A 21,024-nucleotide genomic window follows, 5' to 3' on the forward strand; every position below is an offset into this window, starting at 1 on the left:
AAAGAAAAGCAAAAGGACAGAGTCAGTCTGCTGTCAATTTATAACTGAATTAACAGAATCTGTGATTAACTGTCATAAACAGGTGGAAACTGTGAATCTGTGAGCCTCTACATACACAAAAATTCACATTAAACAGAAATGCACAATCACTACTTACATTCACAGTCCAAATATGACCTGGCCTCAAATAAGTAGAAGAAGATGGATGGATGGATGGATGGATGGATGGATGGATGGATGGATGGATGGATGGATCAATGGATCGATGACACAAGTGCTCAACAGTGTTGCGTTTATATAGAAATCTAACCAGAATAGACCCCTTTTCAAAGGGATACAAAGGGACGCATCAGACTGAATCAGACTGAGTGAACTTGTCGGCATTCTTTCTGCATCTCTACATTAGTTTATAAACTATTTGCAAACCTTCAGCAATCTGTCTGAGACTGACTGCAGTCGGTCCAGGTCCGATAGTATGGAGAAAATTATTTGCCTCCCACTAAGTGACCTGTGCAATCCCCTTTCAACCAAAAGTGGCCAACCAGAGGTAGGTGGAGTTGCACACTTACAGTACCTTCTATGTGACCAGTTCGTCGCAGCTATTTGCAGTTGTTTACCAAATGCAAAATATTCAATGTAATCATAACGCAACCACCATTATTTTTCTAGATGCAAGGAGGTTGCCATCATATGCTTACTGTAGTGTGACTGAACTATTTGTTTTTCAGTAATAGATAGGCAAGGGTTAGGGTTTATAGGAGTTATAGTACAATAGCACTATTTCATATATATACTTAAAGATTTCTACACCAATAAAGATTAATTGCACTAACAGCCCAGTATTTATTTAACATCTTCCACAGCACATTTCTGTGCCGAACAAATATTACATCCTAAGGCACTGTTCTCGGGCTTCTTCTTGGCCAGTTAGGAAAGATCATTAAAGTGTCTCGCACCAAACGTAGACAGTATGTCTGTGAAAAATCTGCTGCTAGTACCAATAGTGATCTGGAGACATCTGATTTATTCACCCTGCTCAGCTACCCTCTTTTTCTCACTCTTATCAGATTTTTACTGACAAATGGTCCTTGTGGAGCTGCATTCTCTCTTTCTCCACTTGCAGGCGCTCTCTCTCAATCTGCAGCCTGCCAGCCTCAAACTTGATGAACTGCAGTCTCTCCTTCTCCAGCTGCAGTCTCTCCTTCTCCAGATTTAACTTTGCTGCCTCCAAGTCCGCCGCCGACACTCCCTTCTCCCTCTGTCCATCATGAGTTGAGGATAAGGACGAACGAGAGGAAAGGACTGGGCCTTGTTGCGGCGGCAGGTTAAAAGAAGAGTTGACGTACTCTGATTGGCCAACACGCATGAGCCTCAGCCTCTCTCTCTCCACCTGTAACCTCTCCTTCTCTATTTGCAGCCGCTCTCTCTCCACCTCTGTCTGACGAAGTCGCTCTTTCTCCACCAATAGCCGCTCTTTCTCCACCACCAGGCGTTCAGTCTCCACAGCCAGCCTTTGTTTCTCTAGCTCCAGACGATGTTTCTCAACAGCAACCAGAAACCCTGCTCCTATGTTCTCGTCACTGCTGAGTTCACCCAGCATTCCCATCAGGCCACCGGGCAGCAGTAGATCTCTGCTGGTGGTGGAAGTCGGATCCTTGGAGGGGCTGGGCATGCCCAAGTCATTGTGGGAATAAACATCAGTATCATGCCCCTCTACACGTGCCTCGATGTCACAAAGAAGAGAGGGAATATCATCATCATCCATTTCTCCATCTCCCACATCCCCGTCCAGCTAGAGGGAAGGAGAAAGAGAGAGAGAGTCATCATTTAACAGGTTTTCACACATATGTGGATAACCAGTGGGGAGATCAGCAGCAAGGCTTTCAGCGTAGAACGCTGCAGACATCAGTGATCGCAGACATGAAATTGATTAAGTCAGACAGCATGAAAATGAGGAGCTGGGGTGCAAAGTGGCCTGCAAATGTGCATCAACTGTAGCAACACCTTAACTATTGGATGTGTGTTTGGTATCAGCAGGACGAGGAGCTCCTCTGGATCGGCATAACTAAAGCGAACGCCACACTTATTTCTAATTCTCACAGGAGACTCTGAAGCAAGCCTTCACAAATAAACCCAAAGAAAGATGCGCTCAAGAAGCACTGGGGTAAATGGGGGATCCTAATTTCTCCTGAGTTATTTTCTTGTTTTTATATAAATGATACAGCAATAAATACAATCATGAGCTATTCTGAGTCATCAATCTGGATTTCTGGCTGAGAGTTTATCCCCAAATTATTTTTAAACTAAATCTCTGCAACTACATTTGATAGTTTCATGTGCTGAGCTGATTATTTCAACATCACTTCTTTTATTACTGCAGATTCTCTGGCTGATAATATGTACCGCTATACTAGATATCGTGCAGTTTTATATTATAAGGCAGTATTAAATCAACCAAAGACACAAAATAGTGGAGAATTTTTGAGATGTATAAATATCTATATTGGCAAAAGATTTTCACTCGCCCATCCAAATCATTGAATTCAGGAGTTCCGATCACTTCCATGGCCACAGGTATATAAATTAAGCACCTAGGCATGAAGACTGACTCTACAAACATGGCTCGCTCTCAGGAGCTCTTTGAATTCCAAGTCGAGTGGAGTCATTAGTAAATATTCCACAGTCAGCTTTTAGTGGCATTATTACAAAGTGGAAGCGACTGAGAACTCATTTTACGTAGGCTACGTAAAATCACAGAGGAGAGTCAGTGGATGTTGAGGCGCATAGTACGCAGAGGTCGCCAACTTCCTGCAGAGTAAATCGCTACAGATCTCCAAACTTCATGTGGCCTTCAGATTAGCTCAGGAACAGTGTGTAGAGAGCTTCATGGAATGGGTTTCCATGTCCGAGCAACTCACATCACCAAGTGCAATGCAAAGCGTCGGCTGCAGTGGTGTAAAGCACACCAGCACTGGTCTCTAGATCAGCAGAGACGTGTTCTTTCCCAGGGGTTGGGCTTAGCCCCTTAAAATAGTGAAAAGAACAAGACATTTTGGACAATTTCATGCTCCAAACTTTGTAGGAGCAGTTTGGGGATGGCCCCTTCCTAAGATAGATTCTAAGATGATACCCAAAAAAGCTAAAACTGTTATAGCTGCAAAGGTTGGATGGGCATCATATTAAACCCTATGGATTAAGAATGGGATTTTTCTCAAGTTTATATCTAGGACCTATATATAGGACCCAAGAAGCGTTGTCTCATAAGATAAGAGTGACCAGTGGGATTTGATCTAAAAGCAGATCTTAATGTAATCACAGAAAAGTAATATTTAAATGTCAGTCTTCAATTATATCCTAATTAATTAACACGTGCTTAATTTAATTTAGTCTCTACCTTGTGAACCTGGAGTACAATCAACAGACTGGATTGACTAGAGACACTTGAGCTGCATAATGTGTATTAAGTAATGGCTGGTAAGGACATTAATTTGACTAATTACACATTAGCAACACTTGAATTTCAACATAGGCTGTTTGTCTTCTCATATTAGCAGCTCTGGATTAAAGAGCATATTTTTACAAAATAATCAGTGTGCATATACATGAAAAGTGATTTAACAGACTCTAAGCTTTGATGGCTACTCTACAGAGAGAAACACACATACACACACACACACACACTGTTACTCTGTATTCACTGACATCGTCCTCCATCTTTACTCCCGGCAGTGCCCCCGCGGCCTGCCCGCTCGACCCGCTGAGAGCCACCATCTCCGGCCAGTCACAGTGCCAGTCCTTTGGGAAGCCCGAGAGGTCAAGCAGCTGGTCACAACCAGATCCCAAAGAAGGCGCCTCGTGCTCTGGAGAGGAATTTCCATACTCAGTCTTAATGGCCAAAGAGGGGGGCGAGGAAGAGAGAGAGAGTTCAGTCTGCAGCTGTTTTTTTTTCGTAAGCGCACGCCAGTCGAGGTAACGACGCTTCACCTGTACATCAGAAAGGGAAGGCTGCTTTAAAAATCACGACTGGGTCCACAGAAGCAACGATACGATCCGAATGGAGACAAACGCACCTCGGCAGCAGTGCGTAGCTCCCCCTCTCCCAGGGCATTCACACCTTGTGCCACTTCCTCCCATGCTTGCCTCTTCAGCTCATTAATGGCTGTGTTCTATTAAAGAAGAAAGATGAGCAGTTAAACTGTTTCATTCAAAGAGGCAAATAATATGACACTAGTTTACTGAATGGAAAAGAAAGTGACTGCACAAATTAAATTCTCCTGTGCCAATGAAAATAATTACCCTCTCTTCACTGGGACGAAGAAAGCGAACACTGGGGCAGAGTGTACACGTGACGTAGTCAGCATGAAGATTAAATTTTTTTTTCAACTCTACCTTCTTAACCTCTTCTACTGATTTCATTAGGAAGATTAAAATCTGACTGTTATGTATAAGCAGAAATGTGTCCAGGGTGCAACACACAGGACATCCTGCAGCTGAAAAACAGACATGTCAGTGCTCTCTAGTGGCAGCAACGGTAATGTAACCAGTTCAAACCTTGGAGTCATCGTTTTGTTCATTATTTACAGCCTCTAGATGTTTTAATTTAGACCAATATAAATTGGAGCTGACTAAACACGGGCGGGCGAGATGGCAGAATTATCTGAATGGTTTGTGCTGCTGTTTTTGTCATTTTCCGCACCTTGGTTCACACTTCCGTGGAAAGAGAGCTGTGTATGCATTTTTCTGTGGATAAAATCAAGAAGAAAAGAAAAGAAAAGAAAAGAAAAGAAAAGAAAAGAAAAGAAAAGAAAAGAATCTCCACCTGTTGTCTGGAGAACAATACGTCTCTCCTCTTGTGGATCTCCCTGATGAGAGTTTGTGTTTCCCTCACGCTGTAGTTGCTCTTCCTCTTCCTCTTCAGGTGCTTCATTTGCAGGAAATCCAGTGTGGCAGCAAGGAGTGGGACAGAAGCCCCCAGAAAAGTAGAGAGCAAGAAAAACAAGTCAAGAGAGACAACCGGAAAAACAGGAGTGAAGTTATGAGAAAGAGAGGCACAGATATGGAAGAAGGTATCAGAGGAAAAGGACTGAAACAGAGGTGTAAAGAGACAGGTCGCAGTTCAGTGTAAAAGGGAAACTCAGTCCTCAAATAGAGAGAAGTGTGGAAGTTTGCTGTAGCTTAGCTGTCCTTCAGCAGCGCAACAGTTTACACCGGGGAGGAATTCCTCCGTGGCTCCATTTGTAGCAGCTTCTTTAAAGTTTTCCACCTGGGAGTATCTAAGTTAGGACATTTAAGGCTTGGGGGTTAAAGCAATGCCAGCTGGAAAGAAATGTGTTGATCTGGTAGACTGGAGAGATAAGTCATCAAATCCTTCCCTGCTTTGCTCAAGTTTGACTGGAGGGTTCACTTTTTCTTTTAATAAGACACAAGCTATTATTAATATTATAAGAAGGCTTCAGGTTGCAGTCCAACTTCTCCTGGAATGGGCTGCTGCCAGGTAATCTCACGTGTAGAGAAGCATCACAGGGTGAAAGTGTTCTTTAGCCCTTCTTCTTGTTTAGCCCTGTGTAAAAGACGAAAAAGAAAGCAGATGACACGATTTAGTTTATACAGCCACCTACAGTTGCATTAGTGGAATCTGAGCAGAGAGTACAGCCATGTACACTTCACACACATCATCAGTAAACACTAGTCACCTGGTTGCACTGGCAGCCATACATGCCCATGTACACTTCAGATCTCTACCTTATATTCAGGTATTTTTTGGTCAAATCCAATCTGGCCTTCCTCTTCTTCGGTGTAACCAGTGGTTTGGACCTTACTGTAGAGACCTCTGTATTTCCATTCATGAAGGTGACTCTTTATTGTAACTGACAATGATACTTTTGCCTCCTCGGGAATGTTCTTGACTTGTTTGGATTTGTAAAGCAGTTTTTCTTAACTATAAAAGTAATTCTGTCATCATTCACTTCAGTGGTTTTCTATGGGTTTTTAGGCTTTTTGGTGTTGCTGGGCTGTTCAGTGTATTTATTCTTTTTTTTTTTTCTTTTGTACCATAGCAGAGCCTAAAGTTATGACCCTCTCTCTCAGCTGGCCATAAAACTTATTGTCAGTCATGTTACAAATTACGTTTGAGCCACTAAAATTTAAAGACTGTGTATACCTATAGTTAATGCAGTACTTTTGTTAGATCCCTTGGATTAATGATGAAAGTCTGTAATTCTATCACATTTTGATTGTTTGATTTAAAATACACCATGATTGCATGGACAGGCAAAATTACACCGATTGCGTCATCATACAAATACTTGTGAACTAATCTGTATATTAAGCGGAATGAGTTAGTTTGGGGGGCGTTTTTATAGATAAAAAACACATGTTGACTATTTTAATTTACTCTAAGGGTTTTTTTTTAATCAGCTGCCCTAATTTTGGATTTGAGCTGGACAATCAGCTACAGGCCACCTTTCAATCTAAAGACAGGCAAATACTATCGCTCGTAACTATGATGAATACTGGTGGGTAGGAACACTGCTCATGCTTCACGTGTCTCTGAAGCACATCAAACATCACTATACTCTGCGAGTCGTCACTATCTGTCTATAATCAGCAGACAATAATGTGTTGTAACAAGAATTTTACTATGATAATAGCACATTTGGCATGCGTTACCTTATCGCACAAGAACACAAGAAAGACCTAGTTGTATGTAAATAAATAAATAAATATATAAATGGATAAACCTCGAAGGTTAAACATTTTTCCCTCTTTAACCTTCCAAATCGTTGAAATTACGGTTGTTTTGTTTTTTTCGATGACTACAAGGCATCAGTAACCAGAGAGGCTCAGCACATTTTTGCCAGAACAGTCATAAATTTCATGTTTTTTCTGCATCTCGTCACCTCCTCCAATAAAACACCACTGGTAATAATAGTAAAAACAACTCACCTTAATCACACAGAAAAACCGCAATCCAAACAGCACGGTTTAAAATGCAATTTTAATGCTGCGTTCATCGCCCCGTCTGAAACGGGAGAGACTAAGGTTCCAACGCTGTAAAGACGATTAAGGTTCGAGAGATTTAGACTTGATATTTAGACCTAAATAAAACAAAAGCACTTGGTGTTATCTCATTCGGACATCTTCTCTACTCTTGTCATTGTATTGCACGGGGATGGGGGGTAATTTATTGAAACTGAATCGTAGTGTTGTCGTATTTCCAATGTTATTGAAACATTTGAAGGTACCGCCAGTGACGCGCCATTTTAGTTGCTCGTATTGGTTAATCCTCCACCGCGCCCACTTATGACGACATTGAATCTCGCCGGGCTCTTCCGGGCATGTGCACCGCTGTCAACTCCGAAATGTAAACAGGAAAGTCTGTTGGGATACATCTATGCGAAAATCCGCACGTCTCTGAACATTACATTCAAAGACACCGCGAAGACTTTAGCTCGTTAGCAGCTCGTAAGCAGCCCGCAGTTGCGGTGGAGGAGCCCGGATGTCAGAGGTGGAGCAGGGGGCGAGGAGATGGGTTCCGTCCGGTGGGCTTTCCGCTGCGGATCGTGGACGCCGAGCAGGTCAGACTGGCTGTTCGCTGCCCGCTGCATCCAGCGGGAGGAGAAAGATCGGATCGGGCAGTTTGTGTTCGCCAAGGATGCAAAGTCAGCTATGGTGAGTCCAAAACTAAACTTTAACGATTCTTGGTATCGGTCAAGAGCCAAGTAAACAAAGAGCCAGTGTTGCCGATACCTGTAGCGATACTTTAAATCTGTAAAGTTAACTTCTGTTGGGAAGACCAGTGTGTCTTGATTATGACCACAAGATGGCTGTGATTTTTCTTTTTTCCGCATTACCTACTTAACACAATAAAACACATCTCATAGCTTTCCATGTATTTTGAATAGACCTGGAATGCGCCTTGGGGCAACTGTTGTTGTGATTTGGCACTATTTAAATAAAATCAAATTGAATTGAACTTAGTGCAAAGCAGAGACTTACAGAACGACGCCCAGCAGGTTTACTGCTACAGGTTTCCGTGGCATGAGGGCCTTTTTAGCGGGACCTTCCTCACACACCAGAACTGGCAGGGCGCCCTGTTCTCTTCACAGATGGTGTTTCAGGCAGCGTATCGCTTGCCATGGCATCTCCAGATATTTTCACATCTTGTCACATGTGCTTAGTGCAAACCTGCTCTCATCTGTGAAGATAGACAGTGTCATGAGAGCCTGTCTCAAGCTACCAGCAGTGATAAGGACACTGGTAAAAAAAAAAAAAAAAAGCTAAACTGAAGTAAAAGAAGAGAACAGCAGTCTGTGGCCCCAACCTGAAATGCCATTAATATGTTGCATATTGTATCTCCAGTACACCTGTTGTCACTTTAATTTGCACCAAAGCAATCAAAAGTAGTTTATGTTTATTACCTGGACAGAGTGATGTCCCCAACGTTTATAAAACTTTGTATTCTGCTGTTATCATCAAGTGTTCCCTTAATTATTCTGAAAAGTTTATACAGCTGTCTTTGCATCTCTGTTGCCTCAACAGGCTGGACGGTTGTTGCTAAGGAGGCTTGTGTGTGAGAAGATGGGGATCCCATGGTCAGAGATCAGACTGGAGCGATCTCCCAGAGGCAAACCTTACCTGGCAACACCTGTCAAGGTTCACTCCTTTTTTCATAAAATTCATAAAAGTTTGCATATACTGCAGCATTTTACTTCACTGCATTGTCATTTCACTAAACTACAAGTGTTCCAGCACAAGTAACTAAAAATCAGATATAAATCTTATATATCAGAAATATATCAGAAATATATCTATAACACAGTGCAGGGAGGGGTCAGCGTGGCCCAAATAGTGGATTTTTGTCAAGCTCAGTATAGACTTCATTTATTTTGATACATTCAAACATCCTTCTCCTTACAGGTCAGTTCAGAGTCAGATCTGGCCTGGAGTTTCAATCTCTCCCACCAAGGGGACTACGCAGTGCTTGCTGCAGAGCAGGGGAGGCAGGTCGGGGTGGATATCATGAAGACCGCCATGCCAGGTAAACACTGTGGTTCCCTGGTTAGGATACCCTTGCCAATATATGAAATGACTACATTTTTGGACTCGTTGAGCTATGAAATTCCACCACAAGGGGTCGCTGCTGCATCATATATGTACAGTATTGACTAGGCCAAGGCTGTTTGTGTGTGTAAATGTGGATTTCTGTGTGACCACAGAATTCAAATGTGCGGAACACTTCCATCAAACACAGGTTGTGTTTGAATATTACTGTTTTTCTTTTCCATCACCTCCCTCATTCCCCTCCCCTCATTTATCATTTTCATCCATTCTCTCTTCCCCTCCTGTTTTGGTTTTGTATTTTTTTTGTCCCCGCACCTCTTTCATTCGCTCCAGGTTGCAGCTCTGTGCCGGAGTTTTTCCGCATTATGACTCGTCAGTTTACAGCGCACGAGTGGAGCGCCATCCAATCAGCCGGCTTGGAGCACCAGCAACTCGCCGCGTTCTACCGCCACTGGGTAACCATGGCAACCATACTACCTTGTGCCCTGTGTGTGTAACAGAAGAAAGCACAGGGAGAACATAACATTGCCGCTGTCCTCTGAGGCGACACACACTTGTATTTTTTTACATACATGTGCAAATTTGTTTCTCAAACGCTGTCATCAGAGACGTGCGCTTTCATTTCATTTTCTTTGGTTTTTGCCTCCTTTCACTCACAGTTTCTTGCATGCACTCACACTCTCTCGCTCTCTCTCTCTAATACACACACACACACACACACACACACACACACACACACACACACACACACACACACAGATGGTCAGCAAAAGCAACAGTGGAGCTAAGTAAAGATTTTGTGCGATTGAGAGGGTGGCACAGAGACGTCAAGCACTGATATCACCACCACACTGTTGACTAATGGCAGAGCTCAACGGTTGCCATAGCGATTAGCCTTGTAATAGTGTTATTGTGGCTTATTGGTTGTCGAGCAGGGTCGGTTTTGGTTGGATACACACACACACACACTGACACACAATGTCCTTCTTTGGTGTGCACTCTGATAAACATGTGTGCACAAACTCCCATCTGTTGCGGTTTTAAGTGGTGTTTCTTCTTAGCCAAAACACCCTCCACCACACACACACACCATCCCACACATGAAGACACACGCATACACACAGATCATCATTTTCTGCATGCAGCTGATCGGGTTTCTTCCCTTTCCATCAAGGCCCTGAAGGAGAGCTTCATCAAAGCCATCGGCACCGGTCTGGGCTTCAACCTGCAGAGGGTGGAGTTTCACCTGCCGTCTGAGCCGCTCACACAGGACCGGGTACTGCACCAGACCAAGATGCATCTAGATGAGGAAGAAGAAGAGGACTGGGTATTCGAAGTGAGTCTGGTGTTGTGAAGAAAAATAAAAGTCCAGAGATGTTGTTAAAATCTAGAGGTTTGTGTATTAGAGGTCACAGCTCAACAATTCAGTCTATTTTTGTCTCTCATCAGCTTCCAAGTAGTCTGTGGGTTTATTCTCAGGTTTAAAATGTTGCTATGCCATTTGATAATTGCTCCATTTTTCTGGATTTTCCACTTGTGTCACGAATGCATCAGTGCTGTGCTAGTTCACACTTCACAAATGTTTGCTCAGTTCACGCACACACAGATAAAAATAAGCTATTCTGTGTTTGTTTCTTACATTTTTTGGAAATGAGCTGCTCTGAGCTATTCTTTATCAGCAGACTCGCCTCCTCCCAGCCACGTAGCCCTCAGCAATCGCTGCTTCCCACACAGAGTGAAATACTGTATGCAGCTATAGAACTGATGACCGATTAGTTTCAAGTGCAAAGATGATAACATGAGTGTGTGTGTATTTTTTGTTTGTTTGTTTGGTTTTTGTTTTTTATATTAAGTAATGTGTCACAAACCAGGGCAGCTCAAAACAAGACAAGCTCCACGCGAGCTTCCATGGGGGTTTCTTGCATATAATTTGGGATCGCATTAAACAAGCTGGAAGCAGCTTTTAGGAAAGTCTAACACAGTGGTTCAAAGGACTTGGGTGCTATGCAGAGGAGTCCTTGATACACATTTCCACAGTGAATATGCCCTTGAGAGCATCTTCAGAGAGAATCATAGGTGACCTCATACGGAAATACAAGTGGTTGTGATTTGGGGGGGGCTCTCGAGTGTTTCTTCATCCTGCCTCACATGATAACTGAAGATTAGAGGAGTGCACCTCACAGAGCAAAGAACTCCTCTTTCTGCCATTGCTCTGCTCCCCCTATTAATCTGTACATTTCTTTGCCCTAGAGCAGACACTAAGTTACAAATATTTAAAGCAAGAACATATTGGTACACAACACACCACAATGATCTAGGCCATCTCTTTCAAGCCCTTAAAAAACATGACATCCTTTAAAATTAGGAACATCCTGTCACAGAGCATTGCTGATGACTCGGTGCATGGATTTTTACCAGGCTCACTCAAAACGTCTCTGATCCAACATGTTCTATTAAAAGCACTAAGAGAAACTATAAAGAGATCATATTTTCCAGATTTAAGGAATTTAAAATCCTTCTCCTCACATACAAAACCCTTAGCGACCAAACTCCGTCATATCTTAAAGATCTAATAGTACCCAGTAGAGCACTTTGCTCTCTACTTCTGGCTCTTCCAAAAATACCACGGGAGGCCTTTAGCTGTCAAGCTCCTACACAACCAGGTTGTGATGCAGACTCTCTTCTTTAATGTTAACCTTAAATACTTTATTCTTTGATAAGCTTATCATTAGGCCTGCATCAGGTGACCCTATATCATCTGTAAACCAGCTACGCTGTGATGTAATGGTCACTTCACCTCTTCCTTTCTCTCTCAGTGCATTTACAGTTTGTGTCGTCTCCCCTGCAGTTTGTGCACACACATACTTTTCCTCTGTGTCTCCTTTCCTCTCTGACTTTTCAGCAACTCTTTGAAACTGCAGCGATGAGCTATCACTGGCCACATCGCCAACCTGCTGAGTGTTCACTGCTGCATTTTTTTTGTTGGTTCTCCATTCTCTTCTTTGCACTTACCCCAAGCATCGATGCCGATGGCCTGTTGGAGGTTTCTGCCTGTTAAAATTTAGTTTTCCTCACCACTCAAATAAATTATTGATTTTCTCTCTATTGACATTACTGTGTGCCTTTTTTTGTGCCAAACACCCTAAAAGTCTATGCAGACTGCATATTTTTGGATTTGTGTGTCATTCTGCAGGAGAGTTTACTGGATGCTGATCATCATGTTGCTGTAGCACTCGGACCAGCAGACAACACATGCCCTGCAGTAAGGAAGCATAACTTTTCCATTAAAAAAATGTGAAGTTGGAACGAATAGATTCAAAAAAACAAAAACAATACTTAGCTACAATAGTAAGAGTAGCTATCATACTGTAGAATAAACAATATTAACTTTCTTCCTGGTTCCTCACAGCCTCGTCCGCCTTCTCTTCTTCCGCCCACCACATTTACCATGCTGTCGTTCAGAGAGCTCATCGACTCAGCCTCACCTCTAACAGACGAAGACCCCACTTACTGGGATAGCTTCAAGATGAAGGCTGAAGCTCCGCAGAGACAGAAGGATACACACACGTCCACATAGCCGCCCGTCTGAAGCCGACACTCAGCTGCCATACAAACGCACACCTTTCAGAAGTGCCAAAGAAGAAAAACACTGACACTGAAGTCGCTTTGGTATTCAACCCGAATCCAGTCACGTCCTGTCAAGTTTATTTGCCAAGCCAGAACTCACAGGCTTGTCTCAAAGGACCTAAGAACTTAGACAGTATCTGACACCATCTATCTTTAGATTCTCAGTTCTGATAAGTATAAAAAAAGACAGGAAATTCAACAAAAATCACCAAACCAATACACAGACACACAATATATCCAACATGTCCTTTTGTTTTCTTTCTACACACTGAATCAGATTTAAGTCTCATGAAACTAGAAACTGATTGGCAACCACCAGGCAACTTCTGGTCACATGACTGGTTGGTGAGAGGTTTCTGTCAGTTGTTGTGAAATTGTGAATAGATCCTAATTCTTACCTCAGCCTCCAGAAACACTGTGAGGAATTTTGGAGTGGTTTTTAGCTAGGATATATCTTTCCATGTAATATCAAACATATGTAGGACTGCTTTAATACATTTGCACAATATCTCTAGAATTAGAAACATCCTGTCTCAGAGTGATGCTGAAAAACTACTTCCTGCCTTTTTACTTCTAGGCTAGACTGTTGCCATTCATAATCCCTGAAAAGCCTTGAGTTGATCTAAAATGTTGCAGCGCGAGTACTAACAGGGAACCAGAAAGAGAGCATATTTCTCCCATTTTAAGGTCACTTCACTGACTCCCTGTTAAATTCAGAAGCAAAATGTTTCCATCCAACTGTTGGCTAAAAACTAAGAATAAATATGTTTAACAAGGGAATTGGTGATGATCAAAATTTAAAAAAAACAAAACTTTTTTTTGTCATTTTCAAATGTTTAAAATGTGTAAAATGCAAATAAAATAAACTTCAATAATTTTGCAGATCAGCTGCTTTTCTTAATCTCTATTTTTGCCATATTCTCCAGTGTTAAGAGGAGAAAGCCAGCATCCAAGGTCATATGGAGGTGTATTTGTGCTCATGACATGCTCTTGCACATTTGTGAGGGCACCAGTAATGCTTTACAATATATAAAGTTGTTTTTAATAACATATCCACCACCCACCTATATTCTTTGGACAAACTAGGTTTTCTTTCCTATTTTAGAAAGAAAACCTGAACCTCAGTATGCATGCTAAGCATTACTGATGACATACACTGACAGCTATAGTCCTCCTGCAGGGGTCTGGGTTCAATTCTCTCCCAGATCATTTCCTGTCATTCACCCTCACTCTTTCTACACTTTGTTGTTATTCTCTACACATCAGAATAATAATTATAATAATTGTTCTGAAACATAACTTTTCTCAATGTCAACAATTAAAACTTTGCATATTAACGAGTTTCAGCATTGCTACCAAATGCTACAAGTACATTTTTATGTATGTGAGTATCACAGTTGAGCACGCTCAAGCCTCATTTTTTTTTACTGCTGTCTTTCTTTCCTCCCTTGTGTATCTAAATGTAAATGTCTCTCAACCTTGCTTCTCTTTCTTAACTTCACTCTTATCTTGCATGAATGTTTTCCTCCTTTCTTCCTCCACATTGTCACTGCCATCATATCTCATCTTTCTCTTTTTCCCTCCCTTCTCACCTCTCTGCCTGGTAGCGTCTGTTTTTGTTGAACATATTCAGCTGACCGTCTCCTTCCTTCAATCTTATTCTCCTCCTGCTCTCGAGGCTAACTCATAGATTGCTCGTGTCAGTCTGCCGCATTAACCTTTTTTTTTCCCTGCATCGCATATTATTTCTTACCTGTGATCGTAAGTCTTTTCGCCTGCACACGTTGGCTATCATCAGTGCCAAGAGGTCGGTTAGCAATCTCAATGAACATCCTACACTTAGCTTTTGCTTTAACCTTTGAATTGAACAGATACACAAACACATCAAGTAAAACCAGCCACAAAGAGTTCTTTCAGTGCCACATCTGCCTTCAAATTGTAATCAAAGGCAAACATTGGTTGTCTGAGACCCACACAATGACACGGACTGGTTGTTTAACCCAACCTGTAGAATCTGCTGCTCATCTTCATCGCTCTCTTTTTTCTAGCTCTCCTTAACCTTCCGAGAGAACAGACAGGACTTGTGGGTATTGATTAAAAGGCAAACCTACTCTCCAGGTGGCTTTATGGAGTCCTTTTGTTTACACTTGTATATGTGACAGATAACATAGTGTTGAAATGTCAGAGAAAAAGTGCACGTTGCTGAGCCTGTACAGAGATATCTGTATACAACTTGAAATGACATATGTGTGCCGTCGTTGTCTGCAGCTGGAGTGAATTCATTTGCCTCCTCATCGTCTTAAATCTTACTTTAGCTGCAGCGGTGAAGAGGAGAGAGGAGGCAGCGGGGTCAGACTGGAGGCCCACAGGCTTTTCTCAGAGAGAGACCATTTTTATTTGCTTCAGGTTTACTGATGTGTCAGAGACAAGACCATGGGAATAGATTTTCTCTCTCCTTTTTTTGTCTTATGTGGGCTGGAGACAAGACTGCTTTGGGCATGAGACTGAGTTTAGCTTGAAGTGAGAGATGAACTCCACCTGCCTGCTGTTGAGGATAAGAGTAATGTTTCTTCTGATGGAGGAAGAGCAGGAGAACAGTTTCTGCTGCATTTAAACTTTCGCTGGTATGTTTTTAAAATTAGACTCGATTTCAAAATAACATTTTTAACCATTGCCTTGCAAACAACGTGTAAAACAAAACATAAAACCCCGTCGTAACTTATGAACCTAACAAGTCCACTGAAGACTTTGCGCTTGAGTGATTAGGAAGCCAATCCCACATAGGAAGGAAAGCTCACGTAATGAGTGCACTTGTTTGCTGAGCTGATAAGTAATACCTTTTCAGCTGCGCCTGACATTTCATTAATTTTATTTCATCCTTTAATGTGTCCATTACTTTGTTTAATGATTCAATATGATGACATTCTCATCTACTCGAGGTGATTTTTTCCAGCTGCCAATGTGACATATAATAGGATGCTTTGCTTTGCATTTACTTCAAAAATGCATCAAGAATTCTGGAAAATACACTTATTTATTTCCCAGCAGAGTGTAGTTGGAAGCATATTAGCTTAGCTTAAACAGAGGCGAGCAGCTAGCCTTTCTCTGTCCAACGTTTTTATAAGTTTATAAAATCTCTGTATCAGCACTTCTGTGTTTTTATGCAAAGAAGCTTTTTAGGCACACCTGTTCAACTACATGTTAAAGCAAATATCTAATCAGCCAATCACAAAGCAGCAACTCAGTGCATCTGGGCACATAGACATACGTGCTGAAGTTCAATCGCAGCATCAGAATAAGGAAGAAAGTTGGTTTAATGGACTCTGAATGTTGTTGGTGCCAGGCGGGCTGCTCAGAGTGTTTCAGAAACTGCTGATCTTCTGGGATTTTCCAGCACAACCATCTCTGGGGTTTACACAGAATGGTCTGAAAAAGAGAAATATCCAGTGAGCAGCAGTTCTTCTGATGAAAATGCCTTATTGATACCAGAAGGAGAATGGCCAGACTGCTTCGAGCTGGTAAAAGGCGACAGTAATTCAAATACAACCAAATTCTGCTGTGACATACAGATATCAGGGTCAAATTTTGACATAAACAGCATGAAAGCATGGAGTTTTCCCATTCTGCCTCGTATTAATGGTCAGGCTGGTGCTGGTGGTGTAATTATGCGGGCGATATTTTCTAGGCACACTTTGGGCCTCTTAGATTTAACCATGCCTTTATTATAATGATTTTCACATGCAGATGATACATTACAGGGGTGAACAAACTTGAAAATGGTATAAAGACCTTTTCAAAAGACCATCTGGATGATCCACCAACCTGTGAAATAAAACTTGACTATTTTTGACTGCAAACCAGTTTGTTTGGAAGGGGGGAAAAGGCATTGCACGACAACACAAAAACCTCCAGCCTGACTGTGAACGATGGTGGAGTGCATTATTCTGGAGCTGCTTTGCTACCTCGGGGTTTGGACTTGCAATCATCATCAGGGAACAATGAACTGAAAATTGCATGAAGAAATTTTACAGGGGAATTTCAGGGCAGCAGTCCATGGCTTGAAGTTTAGAAGGGGTGGACTCATGAGCCAAGACAATAAGCCTAAGGATACATGTGTATCCACAACAGAATGACTGAAAGCAAAGAATTTGATATTTTCATATTCATGCTTTTTTGAATTGCCAAGCCACTACTTCAGTGAGAACAGATTGTGAGCTGAAACCTAAAGTGATTTACTGTAGTGTCATAGACCGACTTTGTTATGTCTGTCTGGTCGGCTGGAAAATATATTCAGAGTGGATTTTTTTTTTCTCTTCTCCTGCATTTTCTTTCTTGTGGATACTTAAAACTTTGCTACTTCTGAGGGAGCGTGGTGCTACTTTGATGTAGGAGCTTGGAGTCGGCGAAGATATGGCGTACACGGCCCCGAGTCAGGTTTTTTTTCTCAATCCAAGCTTTGAGCTTCATGTTTGCTCAGATATGAAGCAGTGTTTCAGCAACGGATAAGAGGACTGACTTCTATGTGCCACTGGAATTCGTTATAATCCTCTATCGCTCAGGCTGGTTCCACTTCAGAGTCATACATTATTCAGTGGCAATGTTTCATTCTGAGTCCACAATCAACCAAAGTTTGGTTTGCAGGAGAAATCAGAAACAGTCATAGACATTAATGGTCATACCTATAGAAAACTGTCAAAATGAGATCACAGGCTATGATTCCTGAGCAGTTTTTCTTAAATATAAGTCTTATTTTGTTTTAGTTCGTGCATCCTTGCGTTCATAAGTCCTGACTGTGTTTTTATTTTTCACATTTTTGGAACACGATCTGTGCAGCCCAACGTGATTAGAAAGTCACGCCACATTTGACACAATCAAAACGCGCAAACACACAAATACCGCATACAACACACCAGTACCCACACAGGGCACACATGTAATACCCAGCGATCAGAAAATTAGCGCGTTTACATTTGCTGGTTTGCTCTGATTGCAGAGTGAGCCACTGTGACTGCCGAGTGCTTACTTAAATATTTGTGTCCGTGTGTGCTTCTGTCTCGTATGTGAAGTTCACAGAAAAAGTTACTTACTTTTACGTGCTCTTCTAGTCAAGCTTGGATGAAACATTTAAGCGAAGGCATTCAGACGAAACATTGACAAAAAAATACTTCGAAGATATAACCGATTGGTTTTCCTTATCTTTAATTTGGCACCTTTGTTATCAGGTTACTGATTGATTTTGTTTTGTTATCTCATGACATCGTCGATGGTGAGGCCACATTGACGCCTAACTGTAATAACTTTTCAGAAGTGGCTACAAGCACCAAAATGTGTGTGTTTATTCCGCTGGATGGAGTCATTTGAAAACGCTCCAATAAATTGCAAATTGTGAAACAGCTACAGTATTTTACCACAGGATTCCTGACATTTCATTATTTTATTATGTGGAAGTGGAATTTAGAAAACCTTAAAAACGTCAGAGTTTTTTAAGTTTTTTCCGACGAATGTCACATTGTTTGTGTGAGATGAGCTTCAGAAGTCCAAGGACTGCCCAACCACCGCCCTTCCAATTAGTTGACTGGTTATCTATTAGCTACCTGGCTGTTTAACCAGATGTGACAGATGTGCGAGGACTCCTACAGGTGATGTGATTCCTATGATCAAATGTATGATTGAATACTAAGATCATGCAAAAAAAAAAAGGCAATGCACGCTTTTATTTTCTTTTTGTTTGTTTTTTGCTAGATTTGAAACAGTACTGCATTAATCTCGCCTAAGATGCATGTATACAGTATGTACAATATGACATTAGAGGCATTGGTGTGTGTTTTCCATTTTCTATCTAATCCTCCTGATGCACCTGACTGAGATTAATCAGTGAGTTAATGTGATAGCTTTTGTACAGCATGGAATTACACTGACACTTAGTAACCCTCAGCATTAGTGCAAATGCCATGTAATTAGTGCACGTGCTCTTAAATGGGATGACTACAAACCTAAATCCACACTGTTGCCTATTGTGTCTGATTTCATATGTTTTCATATATTTATTTTCATTTAATACAATGTTAAAGGTAAAGTGCCTCATTCTCAGATTTTTTTGTCAATTTTCCAAATCCTGCAAATGGTGACATATCTAGTCTGGCTTTACCTAAACAGCACGTTCTTCTAGAGTTTTATTTACTGGATGTATTTGAAAAGGTGCTTGATTTAATACACCTGTGGCAATGGGACTGAAAACACTTTAATTTAAAGGTTAAGAGTTGAGGTGAGCTCAGCAGATTGAGATATGAACTTTCCATTCACAACTAGTCATTTATTGTTAACATAAATACTCCAATACAGCAAAGGGAAATAATTTGCATTTCAGGACCCTTGACATTTCTAAAATATGGCTAACAGAGGACAAAACAGGAAGTTTAATACCACGCTCAATAAGTTAAATAACGTGTGTGCTTCTTACAGCGAGATTCTACTGCAAAGCTAACATGAACCTGCACACCTATCCTAAAATTTCAAGGCTCAAATCTGCAAAACGATTAAGGTGATCACTACACATTAGCTAGTCAGACTAGGAACAGACGACAAAAACAAGTACATACACACAGAGCATCTTCTGTAGTATGACATTTGCTCACCCATTTCTTATGTGTGCAGGAAAAAGTGCCCTACAGACACACATCCACAGTCACTGTCCTATTTTCCATAAGTAACTGGGGCACCTACATCTGAGTGTGTGAGGGCCAAATAAGGACGTTAAGTGGGAGAGGGCAGAAATAGTAGAGTTAAGGACTTTACAAATCAAATGTTGCACACTGTGTTGCTAGCTAAAGGTCCAGCTGCTGTATTTCACAGGGAGAGAAAAGAGTGCGAGCTAACTTCACTCAGAGATGGAGAAAGCTGGAGAAAGACAGGACAGGTTAGATTAAAAGGTAAAGACTGCTCAGTGACACTTGATAAACTGCAAATATAACACTTACATGTGATGTCATAATGTTACTCACTTATTTGATTTGTATATGATGGGTTTTGCTAAATTATGTATTTTCGTTTTGCGAAACGTCCTGCAAAACAAACTAAGCTATGCTAACTTTGTTTTTTAAATGTTGCATGAAAATACTGGGTAGGTTTGTCCAGGATGAATTTACAGTAAAACTCTGTGTTGGACCGGTGCACAGAGGCTGTGGTGTTCATGGTTAGATTTAGGTTACACTAAGTGTCAGTGTAGGGGATGGACATCAGCCAGGATAGCTGTGAAACTGCTGAATTCAGAGGTCCTACATCACGGATTCAAACTACATACATAAATTACAATTAGAATGTATTTTTTAATCATTTTTGTATTCTCATGTATTCTCAGAGCCTGTAATTTTTCACCTTTACTTGAGCAAAAAAGTTGCTTCGGTACTTAGGTACACTAGAGTGTTTTTTAACCCAGGTATCTGTACTTCTACTTTTCCAATTTTTCAAATGCAAATAAACAGACTGCATTTGGCAAAAATGATGCTCCTAGCTCAAAATGAGCACCAGTACTGAATATATACTGCATACTGAATATGCAATGATATGGAAATAGTAAAATAATACTATTTTACCAGCTGGATGCTGCTCTGGGTCAATCAACTCTCTGAAATTGTTTCTCTGCCTCCTGAGAAGTGTTCCCAACTCTGCCAACAAGAGCTCGAACTGCCCGCTGAAACCCTGAAGTATTTATGATCATCGTGATACAGCTTCAACTCCTGGATCAACTCCTGGGTAGTCTGCATGAAAGATGGACATAGCTTTTGAGTCTGCAAGGTTCTTCAAAGCTGCGTTCTTTTTAGTGGTCACCAGGCGGTGATACCTGTGGTAGCAAAAAGAGCTCAGGTCCCACAGAAATCTGTGGGCTATTATATATTAAGATTTTAAAAACGCATGACCGCTAATGTTGTATGGCATTTTGCATATGTAATGATCATGGTGACAGAGTAGGATCAAGTGGTCCCAGCCACATAGGCCTACTTTTTAGACCATTCTGCAGTATTTTTCCTCAACATGAATGAGGATTTCAATTTAAGTGTGCAGGAAAAAGTATGTAAGAACATACTTGTTTGAGTAGTAACTTTAATAAATTTAATGTAACAGTGAATTTGGTTTAGAAACATATTACATAACTATTAAGTCTCAAATGATAATTCTGTGGTTTAATATCAAATATCATTAGACCTCAATGGCCACATTGGTTTCTATGAATTTTGTTAATATTGTTGAAACACCTCTGACAGTCAGCCTACCACACTCGTTCACTCGGTCAAGAAGGAAAAACTGTTTTTGAAATATTTTAATTTTAGAGCCATA

General features: G+C 41.2%; 2 protein-coding genes across 3 annotated transcripts; one reads left to right on the forward strand and one right to left on the reverse strand.

The window, feature by feature from the left end:
• Positions 1-238: 238 nt before the first annotated feature.
• Positions 239-6,994, reverse strand: msantd4 (Myb/SANT-like DNA-binding domain containing 4 with coiled-coils). The gene is made up of 5 exons (XM_006802081.2): positions 6,946-6,994; positions 4,820-5,560; positions 4,071-4,166; positions 3,703-3,984; positions 239-1,792 (listed from the first exon to the last, which is right to left on the reverse strand). Exons 2-5 carry the CDS (start codon positions 4,925-4,927, stop codon positions 1,064-1,066), a joined length of 1,215 nt encoding a protein of 404 aa, XP_006802144.2. The 5' UTR covers positions 4,928-5,560; positions 6,946-6,994; the 3' UTR covers positions 239-1,063.
• Positions 6,995-7,334: 340 nt separating this feature from the next.
• Positions 7,335-13,565, forward strand: aasdhppt (aminoadipate-semialdehyde dehydrogenase-phosphopantetheinyl transferase). Of its 2 annotated transcripts, XM_006802080.3 has the most exons (7): positions 7,335-7,671; positions 8,542-8,655; positions 8,920-9,040; positions 9,397-9,518; positions 10,238-10,399; positions 12,257-12,325; positions 12,473-13,565. In XM_006802080.3, exons 1-7 carry the CDS (start codon positions 7,528-7,530, stop codon positions 12,638-12,640), a joined length of 900 nt encoding a protein of 299 aa, XP_006802143.2. In that variant the 5' UTR covers positions 7,335-7,527; the 3' UTR covers positions 12,641-13,565. The 2 variants fall into 2 exon arrangements, with proteins under 2 accessions (XP_006802143.2, XP_087707070.1); XM_087850944.1 differs by lacking the exons at positions 12,257-12,325; positions 12,473-13,565 and adding an exon at positions 11,966-12,246.
• Positions 13,566-21,024: the final 7,459 nt, after the last annotated feature.

The sequence above is a fragment of the Neolamprologus brichardi genome, chromosome 14 (genome assembly GCF_056152115.1).
Source record: "Neolamprologus brichardi isolate AB-2024 chromosome 14, ASM5615211v1, whole genome shotgun sequence".
NCBI lineage: Eukaryota > Metazoa > Chordata > Actinopteri > Cichliformes > Cichlidae > Neolamprologus > Neolamprologus brichardi.

What these genes read in the sequence shown, in the direction of transcription:
- msantd4 (XM_006802081.2), bottom strand. Translation starts at nt 4,927, where the DNA reads ATGAAGCACCTGAAGAGGAAGAGGAAGAGCAACTACAGCGTGAGGGAA. An exon ending in AGCTACGCACTGCTGCCGAG is followed by an intron (nt 3,985 to 4,070) that starts GTGCGTTTGTCT and finishes TCTGATGTACAG; the next exon opens with GTGAAGCGTCGTTACCTCGA. An exon ending in GAGTAAAGATGGAGGACGAT is followed by an intron (nt 1,793 to 3,702) that starts GTCAGTGAATAC and finishes CCTTCCCTCTAG; the next exon opens with CTGGACGGGGATGTGGGAGA.
- aasdhppt (XM_006802080.3), top strand. Translation starts at nt 7,528, where the DNA reads ATGGGTTCCGTCCGGTGGGCTTTCCGCTGCGGATCGTGGACGCCGAGC. An exon ending in ACCTGGCAACACCTGTCAAG is followed by an intron (nt 8,656 to 8,919) that starts GTTCACTCCTTT and finishes TTCTCCTTACAG; the next exon opens with GTCAGTTCAGAGTCAGATCT. An exon ending in CAGACAACACATGCCCTGCA is followed by an intron (nt 12,326 to 12,472) that starts GTAAGGAAGCAT and finishes GGTTCCTCACAG; the next exon opens with CCTCGTCCGCCTTCTCTTCT.